This window comes from Ceraceosorus guamensis (assembly GCF_003144195.1).
Source record: "Ceraceosorus guamensis strain MCA 4658 unplaced genomic scaffold IE81scaffold_204, whole genome shotgun sequence".
In the NCBI taxonomy this organism is placed as follows: Eukaryota; Fungi; Basidiomycota; class Exobasidiomycetes; order Ceraceosorales; family Ceraceosoraceae; genus Ceraceosorus; species Ceraceosorus guamensis.
Genome location: NW_020290199.1, coordinates 1 through 9,920, shown reverse-complemented (window position 1 = coordinate 9,920; position 9,920 = coordinate 1). Strand labels below are relative to the sequence as shown.

General features: G+C 58.7%; 4 protein-coding genes across 4 annotated transcripts; all 4 read right to left on the bottom strand.

The window, feature by feature from the left end:
* Positions 1–2,534: 2,534 nt before the first annotated feature.
* IE81DRAFT_350814 (hypothetical protein) lies at positions 2,535–3,319 on the bottom strand (the record flags this gene model as incomplete). The annotated part of the gene is made up of 2 exons (XM_025516608.1): positions 2,535–2,878; positions 2,992–3,319. 2 exons carry the CDS (start codon positions 3,317–3,319, stop codon positions 2,535–2,537), a joined length of 672 nt encoding a protein of 223 aa, XP_025365872.1.
* A 1,154-nt stretch (positions 3,320–4,473) lies between these two features.
* Positions 4,474–5,781, bottom strand: IE81DRAFT_92075 (hypothetical protein). Its single transcript, XM_025517745.1, has 2 exons — positions 4,783–5,781; positions 4,474–4,712 (listed from the first exon to the last, which is right to left on the bottom strand). Exons 1-2 carry the CDS (start codon positions 5,559–5,561, stop codon positions 4,535–4,537), a joined length of 957 nt encoding a protein of 318 aa, XP_025365871.1. The 5' UTR covers positions 5,562–5,781; the 3' UTR covers positions 4,474–4,534.
* Positions 5,782–5,809: 28 nt separating this feature from the next.
* On the bottom strand, positions 5,810–6,196 carry IE81DRAFT_278160 (PH domain-like protein; the record flags this gene model as incomplete). Its single annotated transcript, XM_025511484.1, has 1 exon — positions 5,810–6,196. A coding segment is annotated over one exon (387 nt), but the record flags the coding sequence as incomplete, so codon positions are not given.
* Positions 6,197–6,556: 360 nt separating this feature from the next.
* Positions 6,557–9,591, bottom strand: IE81DRAFT_327215 (hypothetical protein; the record flags this gene model as incomplete). Its single annotated transcript, XM_025515048.1, has 9 exons — positions 6,557–6,693; positions 6,790–6,907; positions 7,033–7,541; positions 7,611–8,256; positions 8,351–8,416; positions 8,508–8,738; positions 8,804–9,023; positions 9,113–9,382; positions 9,488–9,591. 9 exons carry the CDS (start codon positions 9,589–9,591, stop codon positions 6,560–6,562), a joined length of 2,298 nt encoding a protein of 765 aa, XP_025365869.1.
* Between the last annotated feature and the right edge of the window lie 329 nt (positions 9,592–9,920).

The following is a 9,920-nucleotide window of genomic DNA, read 5'->3' as shown; positions in this document are numbered from 1 at the left end:
CCCCAGCCCAAACCCTTCACACATGCTAAATGACTCCTTTGACCCTCTCCAAAACCCTGCTAGGGTCACATAAACTCCCAAATTTCAGAGGCGCCACCAGCCAAATTCACCCCGCACTTGCGCTTTGCGCCTCCTCACGCAAAAACGGCTATCGCAAATCCAAAACTTTTCTGCCACAAGACACTCCTCAATGTGCTCTACAAAGTGGCTATCAAACATCTCTGACCCTAATTCCAGACACCCTTGTAACCCTAACCCTAACCCTAACCCTAACCCTAACCCTAACCCTAACACAAAATGCCCCTATCACAGCTTCCTGACGGTGTGATTGGCTTCTCATTTGGTAGCGTGCTTGCCCTACACCAGCATGTCAAAGTGTCGGTGCCAGGGACAACAAAGTGAATGTGAGCGGTAGGTGTGACTGCCGCTGCACAGAGAAGGCGTGGCAGATAAATTACGCCTGGTGTGCGCGCGCCTCTGTCTGGCTATAGCACGCGCTACCGGCCGAGAGCGCCCGTTTGGCGCGCGTATGGCAGCGCACGGCGCGTATGGCAGAAATCTGTCTGCGCACTTTTACGGCGTAAAATCTTGAAAATCAAGGTCCGCAGACGTCCGGACGCATCTTTTTGGCGGGGTGCGGTCTAATTTTCGGCGTAAAATCCTCGACTTATACCAGTAGGCATCATTTGGCCGTTCTCATCCGCCGCTTTGAGTTTGAATGGACGTTGCCACGCTGGACGATCGACGATGAAGTGCCAGCACGAATGGTCTGGCCCCTGGTTCATGCCTTAGTGGATAGGGACACGGAGGGTGTCGTCCTTGATGCGGCTCCAACTCCATACAGCTACGCGCGTTCGATCTGTCTTCTTTCTCAGGCTCGCTCGCGCAGGAGCAGTGCCGCTGCGAATTCTGCAAAAGATCAAGCCCAGGTGCAATTGCAGAAGTGTAGAGGAATGGCGCGACTTTTGGGGGGCCCAGATATGGCGAGAAGCTTTGAAGGCGCTGCGATTTGGGGGGACGCGGGCCCTGATGACCAGATACGTGTGGGACATTGGCTTGGCTGGGGACAGGAAAAGAAAGATGCCCGAAGAGATATGATCGCTCCCGAACCCGAAGCCGATTCGCATTGCTTCGATTTCGAATCTCGAAGACTTCGAGTGGGTCTTGCTGTGCGCTGTCCACTCCCTGAAAAGATAGCCCGGGTCTTTGCCTCACAGTAAACTTTGCTAAAGTGCCTGCTGCGGTCCTCTGACGAGGATCATGCGGAAGGGTGAGTCGATGTGGCAGCGTGGATTGTGCGAAAGCGAGGGGCCTGACATGGCTACGACTTTCGTCTTTTTGTTTTTCCCGCTCGCTGGCGGCGCGGCCCATCCACCGCCCATCCTCCTTCACGTCCCAAAGACCCGATGGTCTCACCCTTGTTGGCATGCAGCTGTAGCTCCGGGCTTGCAAGTGCTCGGCCTAGAGACCAACTTTGACCTGGAATTGATCACTCGAGGAGTCGGCAGGCTTCAAGCGGTGGAGGCGCAGAGCGCAAGCTCTGTTCTTGGCGTCACCATGCTGGACGGCCATCCGGTCCTTCCCATTCCCCCCTCTCAATCGGACCAATGCACGCGCAGAAAACGAAATGGATGAGAACGACAGGATGCAGTATTTTCGCGCAGCCTTTCAAGGAACCATTCTGACCGCTGTAAAGATGGGGCTTGGTCAGTCGACTCGAAATCTGCAGCGCGACGCAATCTGCTATCAGGCTCCTCCTTTTGCCGGATTGGCTTGCCGTCGACTTGTACACCGGCACGAGTCCCATGGACGCCCGCGGACCCATGATGCACAGCGTATCTGGAAGAGCTGCGCATCGTGCTTCTTGCCTGCGTCGAAAACATTGCTGTCTCGTTGGACGAGAGCCAGCTCGGGCCTACCGAGCAGAAGATCGAGCAGGAGATCAGCACGGCAGCTTCGAAGGTACAAGACCATGTGCCAAGATGCTGTGCTCGGTCCGACTTTTCAACGAACGATGGCTCGAGCAGTCCAGCAGACCCGGCCTCCGAATAGAATCGGGGTGGCATGCCGAGCTGAGCGAGGGTCAACAAAGAACGGGGAAGAAGATCTCGCCGACTCTTACGTACGAGTATTGCTTATCGCCTTTCGAGCAGTGGCTAGCCAACGACCGACAACTTAGCTGCGAGAGCGGTGCGCGGATTGCGCTACCACCGTCGACACCATCTCTGAGAGCCAACGCACTCTTCAAAGCAGGCGCTCTGGCAGCAACCTGCGCTTACGCTGATGTTGAAAGATATTTCGATTGCATAGCTGTGCCAAGCATATGAGGGCGTAGACGTCGAGCACAATCTCGATCAGGACCGCAGGGGGAGCCGGAAATTGCGCCGGCCATACCAAAAAAACGTCATCTGGGGGAGTCGTGGAGAAAAGCAAAGCCCGAGTTGGGAGCCAACGCAGCTGGCAATGATCCGGGCTTTCTTGTTGAGCTGTGCGTAGATCCGGGGGGGAAAAACATTCCCGGGCTGGCGAGCTACCTATGCTGGACTTTCTGGCGTGTCGGGCTTTGGGCGAGATGCGCCGCCTTGCTCAAAGACTCTGATGGGCAGCAACGTATCGTACACCTGCGTACCATCGGCATTGCCGCCATATCCGTACGTGGTGGTCGTTTCATTGAGGAGGAGGTTAAAGTTGCTAGCCAGATCGATCTCCTTTGGAATCCGAGCTTTGAAATGGTAGGCGCTGTAACCTGCCTCGGATTCGCCAGCGACGGGCTTGACGTGCTCGGCCAGCGTGTAGATGCGCTGCAGGTTCGTGCGGTACGATTGCTCCAGGAACAGCGTCGCTTCGATGGAGGAGATTTTGAAATAGGCCCCAGAGCCTTGTGGGAGTGGAAGGGGGCAAAGGATGGCAGCAGGGTAAGGCGGGGCCGAGCATGCGATGATGGCACAGACCCACGCGCCCGCCCCCCCTTTGGCTTGGCTTTACACTCACAATAGATGACTTCGAACTCCTGGCCCTGTTCCAGCGCAGCAGTCGGAGCAGGACGCAAGAATTTGAAGCGATAATCGTTGATGGCGCACTTGAGCTGGCTGGCTGCGCGCTCCTCCTCGTCGGAGGATTGGCGCAGGATGAGCTGATCATCAGCGCGGACCGAGAGGAGAAGCATCAGCGAGGCCGAGGCCGAGGCCCAGATGGCAGTGAGCGTGCGAAAGAAGCGCATGATCATGAGGATGAGGGACTTGGCTGAGTGGGCGACGCTTGCGAGGAAAACATGCGTGGAGAGGTGGATCGTGCAGCATGCAGGAGCTTTGCGGAGCATGGTGAGAGCCCATGCAGTCCAGTCCCTCTTTATATACGACTTTTCTCTCGTGTGCGCCGAGCGATTGGGACTTTGGTGACTTGAGTGCCCCACCCCGGACCCGGCCCGCGCACGACCGCGCGCGCGTCGTCATAGTCTTCAATCAGGATCGCAACAGCGGTAGCCGCGCATCCACGCCCGCCCTTCTTCTCAATCTCGAAGGATATACATATGCGCCGCGTGTGTATTTAGGCAGCAGATCGAGTCCCGAATCAGCAGTCGTGAGTGTACCGCGGGCGCAGCCAAGGCCGAACCCGCGCTGCGTGCGCTGCTTAATTGAATTGATTCCGACTCGATCGCGCCTAGCTCCGATCCGATCGCGCGCGCGCGCGCGTGCGCGGTTGCACGTGAGTTGCGCGGCGGCGGTCGCCCGTATATAGCGAGCGTATAGTCAGCAGGCGTCAGCACGCGCAATCCAGACGCGCGGTCACCGTCACGGTCACGAAATTTTCCCATTTCGCGCTCGCACATTCTTGCTGTGGGAAGGGCGAGCGTTGCACGCGCTGTCCACGATCCCGAAATATCGGAGCGAGGTGTCCTGAACAGCCCAGCTGAGCTGCCAGCTTTGGCGCGTGATGCGCCCATCGAGTGCGTTCATTTGGTCAGCGGAGTTGCGAGGCGGGAGGGGTGCGCGAGGGGAGTGGAGTGCATCCATCTCAGTTCATCCCACGCCCGCACGCGGCCCCGCCGTCGCATCGACCATCACTGGTCCAACTTTTGCTTCATCACCTGCACGTCCTCCATCAGAGCGTCTTGAGCCCAACGTCGTCTGGTCCCCGAGTAGGTCCAATTGCTTGCGAGAACATCAAATTTCCCAAAGGGAGCTAGCTGCTCTCTGGTGCGTTTGTTTGGGGCACCGTGCAGCGATCTCTCCACCATGCATCCGATGACGGGGCGCGTGCCACAGCCGTGCAGCTTCATGAGCCTATGCGCTACCGACGCATTTGTAAGCTCGAATGAACGCGCAAGAGCTGTTCGAGACACCCTGCTCCCGATAGGCTCGAGTCCAACGCCGAGGCTAACCAAGAAACAGACCCAGGACCAATTCGAATGACCAGGCTGCCGCCCTTCGAGCACATGGCTGGCAAACGACGTGACGCCGTCTGCGCATTGCTTCAACATCGCAGACATCACCCTCTATAGTGCTATTGTAGAAGCGCGATTGCTAAAAAAGAACTACGAGCTCTCCTCCGCTCTCGTCTGTGGGATGCAAACAGTGAGAAGATCGTGCGCAACGCTGCACCGCCCAAACGACTCACCTCGCACCGCTCCGCTAACGAAACATGTCCAGCGTTGTAGACGCTCGCAAGCGCTTTGCATCGCTGAGAATGCCTCGCCTTGCGCACGCAAGAGGCTGACGAGGGGCGCAGAGGAACTCAGCTGTGCTGTTCCCCGCGCGAATGGATTACTCACTCTCTACTCACGCGATACCCTCCCCTTCCAACCACTCGCTCGTCTCTGCATCCATCTCCTCTTCCCGACGCTCCGACGCGCAAATGATATAATCTCCCCGTCTCAGCTCAGTCTTTCTCGTTTGCGCTTCCTGCTCCATTTCCCGCCTCGTCAGCCTGCCCTTGCCAATGCGCAGCAGCACACCTCGTCCTGCGATGATTCCCGTCCTTCGCGACGAGCTAACGACGAGCGAGTGCTGTTCGCCCGTCCGAATCTCTTCTTTTGCGGCTAGCACAAGGTTACGGTCGGGCGTAACGGCGCCCTGGCCGAACAAGTCTTGCAGACCGATATTCTTGGGTCCGCCTGCTGATTGTGCCTCGCGTGGGCCATGTGGAACGCGCCCATTTGCAGACGGAGCGTCGCTTCCTGCAGCAGGCTTGGAGAGGCCTAGCAGCGCCATCAATCCTTCGGCGGACGTCGTTGCGGACTCGTTGGCCTCTTTGACGCTCTTGCCGTCGGACTTGCGCGATGCGGAGCCCAATGCGGACGCGTACGATTCTCGTCTGGGACTCGTGGGACTTGGCAAGGGTAGCGATTCGGCAGGAGGAGGCTGAATGTGCGCGTGCTGCGAGGTGGCTGATTCAGCGGCTGACTCTCGCTTGCCTTGACTGACTGCGGGTGAGGCGGATGCTTGCGACGCACTGCTGGACCCTGCGGCGAAGAGCATGTCCAGCAATGACTTGTCCGCTGGTTGCGCGGCGGCCGGCGCTAGCGGTGCTGATGGTGACGGGACCGCGGCCTGAGCAAACATCTGATCGAGCAGCGAAAGGCCGCTGGTATCGCGCGTGGGCGCTTGTGTTGACGAGCCAAAGAGAGCATCCACAGAGAGGCTGGAAGTCGCGGGTGCGGTGCCCAGATTGGCATCTGCGGACTGTTGATGCAATCTGGGAGGAAGGAGGTCGGGGGAGAGGAAGGGGCAGACAGGCTGAGCGCGAGGCGGTGGGAGAAGAGGGGAGACGCGCTGAGCGCGAGCTTATGGCCCCCGCATGTATGCGGCCCAACGCACCTGACGAGTTCCTGTCCCAACGTATCCCGCTGCTCTTCTTCGAAGATCCAAATGCCGTACGTGCGACTGCTCTCCTCCTCCTCCTCCTGCCCCTCCTCGGCGGCAGGTCTGTAGATGAAGAAGCCCTCGTTGCAATCCACCTCATCTCGCTCTCCCAGCGTCGCTATGAAATTGTCCATGCCATTTCTATTCAGCACGAACAGTCCATACGTCGGAGAGGAGCTTCGAGAGTAGATGAACAGAGGACCTTCGATGGATGTCTTGGACCACGCGCTGCTTGGCTCGTCGTACGTGTACAGGACGACGAAGGAGGTGCTCTGCAGCAACGAGACTGCATGAGGGTCGTAGCGCGATAGCACCTTCATGTTGAAGGCCTGTCGCGATGAGCTCTCCATCGTGACGCATGCAGCGCTGGAGCGAGGTGAGGGTGCAGGTATGCTAGTCGCTGCGGATGGCAGTGGTGGCGGTGCGGTGATGGTGAGGAGGAAGAAGAAGAAGCAGACAGACAGACACCTTACTTGACTCCACTCGAGACTGCCACACGGGAGCGCATGCAGCATGCCGGAATGCGCACTTCCGCGGCGTGCCTTTGACGTCACGTGACGCGCGAGAGCTGTGGAGCGTCGAGGTGGATGGGAGCTGCATGTCACCGTCACACAACCAATCACAAATCACGAATCACGAGTTGGATCCGTCGGGGTGAGCCTATACACGATTCCATGCACGCCCTTTCTCTCTGGAGCTCACACCCCCTCCGAATCCTTGCGGAGCTCGACGGTCCAACAGAACTCCCCATCCGTCTGCACCTTGACTCGCGCTCGCGCCACATGATTGGAGGTGGAGAGAAAGCCGCCGATCGCGCTCCTCTGTGTTCCATCTACGGGAAAGAATGGTGGTGCGTCGTCGATTTTGCAATAGAGCTCAGCAAGGGAGGCGCGCCCGCGTGCGCACAGAAGACGACTGGAACACGCACCTAGATCCCATTCCAGCCCTTCCGTCTCGATGCGCACGCCTACCGGACCAGCACCGATGGGCAGCATGCCGCACGTCTTGCCCAAGATTGTGGGCGAGAGGTGCAGCTCGTGCTCGCCCTGAACATGGCGAGGTGAAAAGGGGGACGAACGTGAGCTGCGAGTTGTGCGGCGTTTGAGGTGGCATCGCGACACGACACGACACGACACGACACGACACGACACGACACGACACGCCCACTCACCTGCGGCAAGACCCAAGCAACGCTATTCTCGCTTACGACAAACGTCCTTTTGCGCTTCTTCAAGCGTCCTCCTCGTCTTCTTTCGGGATCATCGCTTTCCGCAGCATCCGGGTCCTCCACGCCCCTCCCATTGCTCACACCCGGCGCCAAGAGCCATAGCGTGTGGATCGTGTGCAGCGTCTGATCCAAACGACCAGACAATCCGCCAAAGATGACGAGCTGCATCTCCCCCTCGCTCGTCGTGCCTGGTACGCTGGCATTGCTGCGAGACAGCGCTTCCACATCCTCAATGTGCTGAATGCACTTTTGAAGATCCGTCGCGTACTGCGAAGGTCGATGATGCACCGCCACGCCCAGGGACGAAAAGTAGTCTCGCACGTGCGCGTGCAGAGAGTCCAAGTCGCCCAGAATCGCATGGGGATCCAAGACCGTCTCGCGCGATTCGCCACCGCCTCGATAGGCTTCGTGCAATCTATTCGCTCCTCCATCCGCGCAGACACGATAATTCGCTGTGCGATAAGCATCGTCAGCTCACGCAAAACTCTGCCATGGTATGCGCGCGCGCGCCCGCAACTCACCGCCATTCCAGAGCCGTTCAAAGGTCCGACGATGATCGGCGTGTATGGGCGCGTTGAGGAGAATGATGGCGTATGCGGGTCGCGCGACGCCGCTCGCAGCAGGGTCTTGCAGCATCACCGACGGATCCCATTGCTGAGCGCTCGGTCTGAACCTGCCCGCTGTGCGTCGCGGGGTTGCGACGTCGGCGGAATCGTTTGCAGCTCGAGAGTCCTGCGGCGGACCTTGCTTTGTTGTCTCTTCGTTATCATCGCGCTCGACACCGAGACTCTTCTCGAGCGCATCTCTGCCTTGCCATCGCACGCCACCGTTTCGCTCCCTTTCCCACTCATCCAGCAGGTCCAAATCCACTGCCCTTGCTCCAATCTTCCAGACTCGCTGGCAAGATCCTGGTCCTTGGGCATCTGAGGGGGCCAAGCGAAGCGATTGCGCCACCCCCTCGTTCGCGGGTACAGCATGGGCACCGGTCCATCGCGTGGCGGGCGAAACATCAGCGAGCTTTGGCATTGTCGACTGCTCGCCTTTTGCTGACATGGGCGCATCGGGCGCTCTTCCCGGCGGCGGAGAGACGAGTCGAGTGCCTTTGAGCTGGGATGGAAAGTATTCTTGGTGGACAGGATGCGCAAAAGAGGGCTCGTAGCGATAGTCCTGTGCAAAGGGAGGACGCCATTGTAAGGCACAAAGTCGCGCAAACACTTTCTGGGACAAAAGTCTACCATTTGCGCAAACACTTTCCACCCACCTTGGCGTAGTCGAGCGACCTCATGAGCTTGGTGGGAGCGTTTCGGATGTGCACCGGCACCGGATACTGAGACGAGGTGGCGCGAGTGGGTGGCGCTTGAGCATGGCTTTCTGCTTTTGGCGCTCTCGCGCGTGCTTTGTGCCGCCGCCGCACTCACATTGGTGCCCTCCCTGACCAGCGTCCTGGCTTTCTGCAGCGCTCTATACGCCCTCGTGCTCTTTTCGCTCTCGGCGAGAAAGACTACGGCCTGAGCGAGGTTCTCTGCACATTCGGGATATCCAACAAGCTGACAGGCTTGATACGTGTTGAGTGCGATGTTGAGAGCCTCTGGTGTATTGACGTCTTCCGATGCCGCGACGATCATTCGACGAGCGATAAAGAGCGGGTCCTGAGGCGCCGGGTGAATGGTGTGAGCAGGTTGAAGCGTTCCCTTGTCTACGCGCACCCGCTCACCTCGCCCCGCTCAATCATCGAGACGAGCCAAAAGACGCTCGCGTCGACGTCGCTGCCGCGTATACTCTTGTGCAGAGCAGAAATCAAATCGTAGTGATCGTCGCCGGTCCGATCATACTGCATGGCGCTTCGCCTCAGCAAAGTTTTGAGCGAGTCCATGTCCGTGGGCGAGTCTTGACTCGACATCAACAACGCCAATTCTAGCGAATTGAGAGCGGTTCTGTGGGTGATACTTCACGTCAGCTTGCGCGCCCACATCCTCCTCACAGCGCCCACCTTCCCCCTCACAGCGCCCACCTTCCCCCTCACCTAGCGTCTCCGTCCGCCATGACAGCGATCCAATCCAGCATCTCGTCCCGCGCGCCGAGCGGGAGCGCATCTTCGTCGTCGTCGTCGTCGGCGGCGGCGGCGGCGCTGCTGCTCGCGGAGACGACGACCCTCCCTCTAGCCCTGCGAAGCAGCGCGCGCGTATCTTCCAACGTCATCTTTTCCAGCACAAACACGCGCAACCTGCTGAGCAGCGCCGCTTGAAGCCTAAACGACGGATTTTCCGTCGTCGCCGCCAGCAGAATGACGTCGCTAGAAAGTGTGAAGGGAGAGGGTGTGGGAAAGGCTTTTTCTTGTCAGATTGGCGTGTGGTATTTTCCCCATCTGTCCGAGCATGCGCCATGCAACCCCACCCACCCCTTTTCGACGGACGGCAACAGGACATCCTGCACCGCTCTAGACCATCTTTGAATCTTGAAGCAAGCAAGCAAGCAAAGCTCAGAGGCGTCAGTGTCGCGCATGGATGGCGCATCTCTCGCACCACGCATCCGGCGCCCTCACCTCATCTACAAACACCAGCGTCCTCTCTCCCACCAATCTCAACCTGGACAAAGCCTCTTCCAATATCCTCTTGAGCTCGACCGCACCCGTATTCGTAGCGCTGATCTCTACCAATCTGTTCTTGCGCTGCTGCTGCTGCTGTTGTTGCGAGCTGCTAGACTTGGAGAGGATGCGAGCTAGCGTCGTCTTGCCGCTGCCTGGTGGACCCCACAGGATGCAAGAGGGTACCTTGCCTGCTCGATGCAGCGACTTGAGCGTCTGCAGCAGCGTTCCTTGTCCCTATGCGGGG

Bases quoted from the DNA above. Each gene is read 5' to 3' on its own strand.
- IE81DRAFT_92075 (XM_025517745.1), bottom strand. From the start codon at position 5,561: ATGTTTGCTCAGGCCGCGGTCCCGTCACCATCAGCACCGCTAGCGCCG. The intron at 4,713-4,782 runs GTGAGTAGAGAG...GCCCCTCGTCAG, and splicing joins TTGGAAGGGGAGGGTATCGC to CCTCTTGCGTGCGCAAGGCG.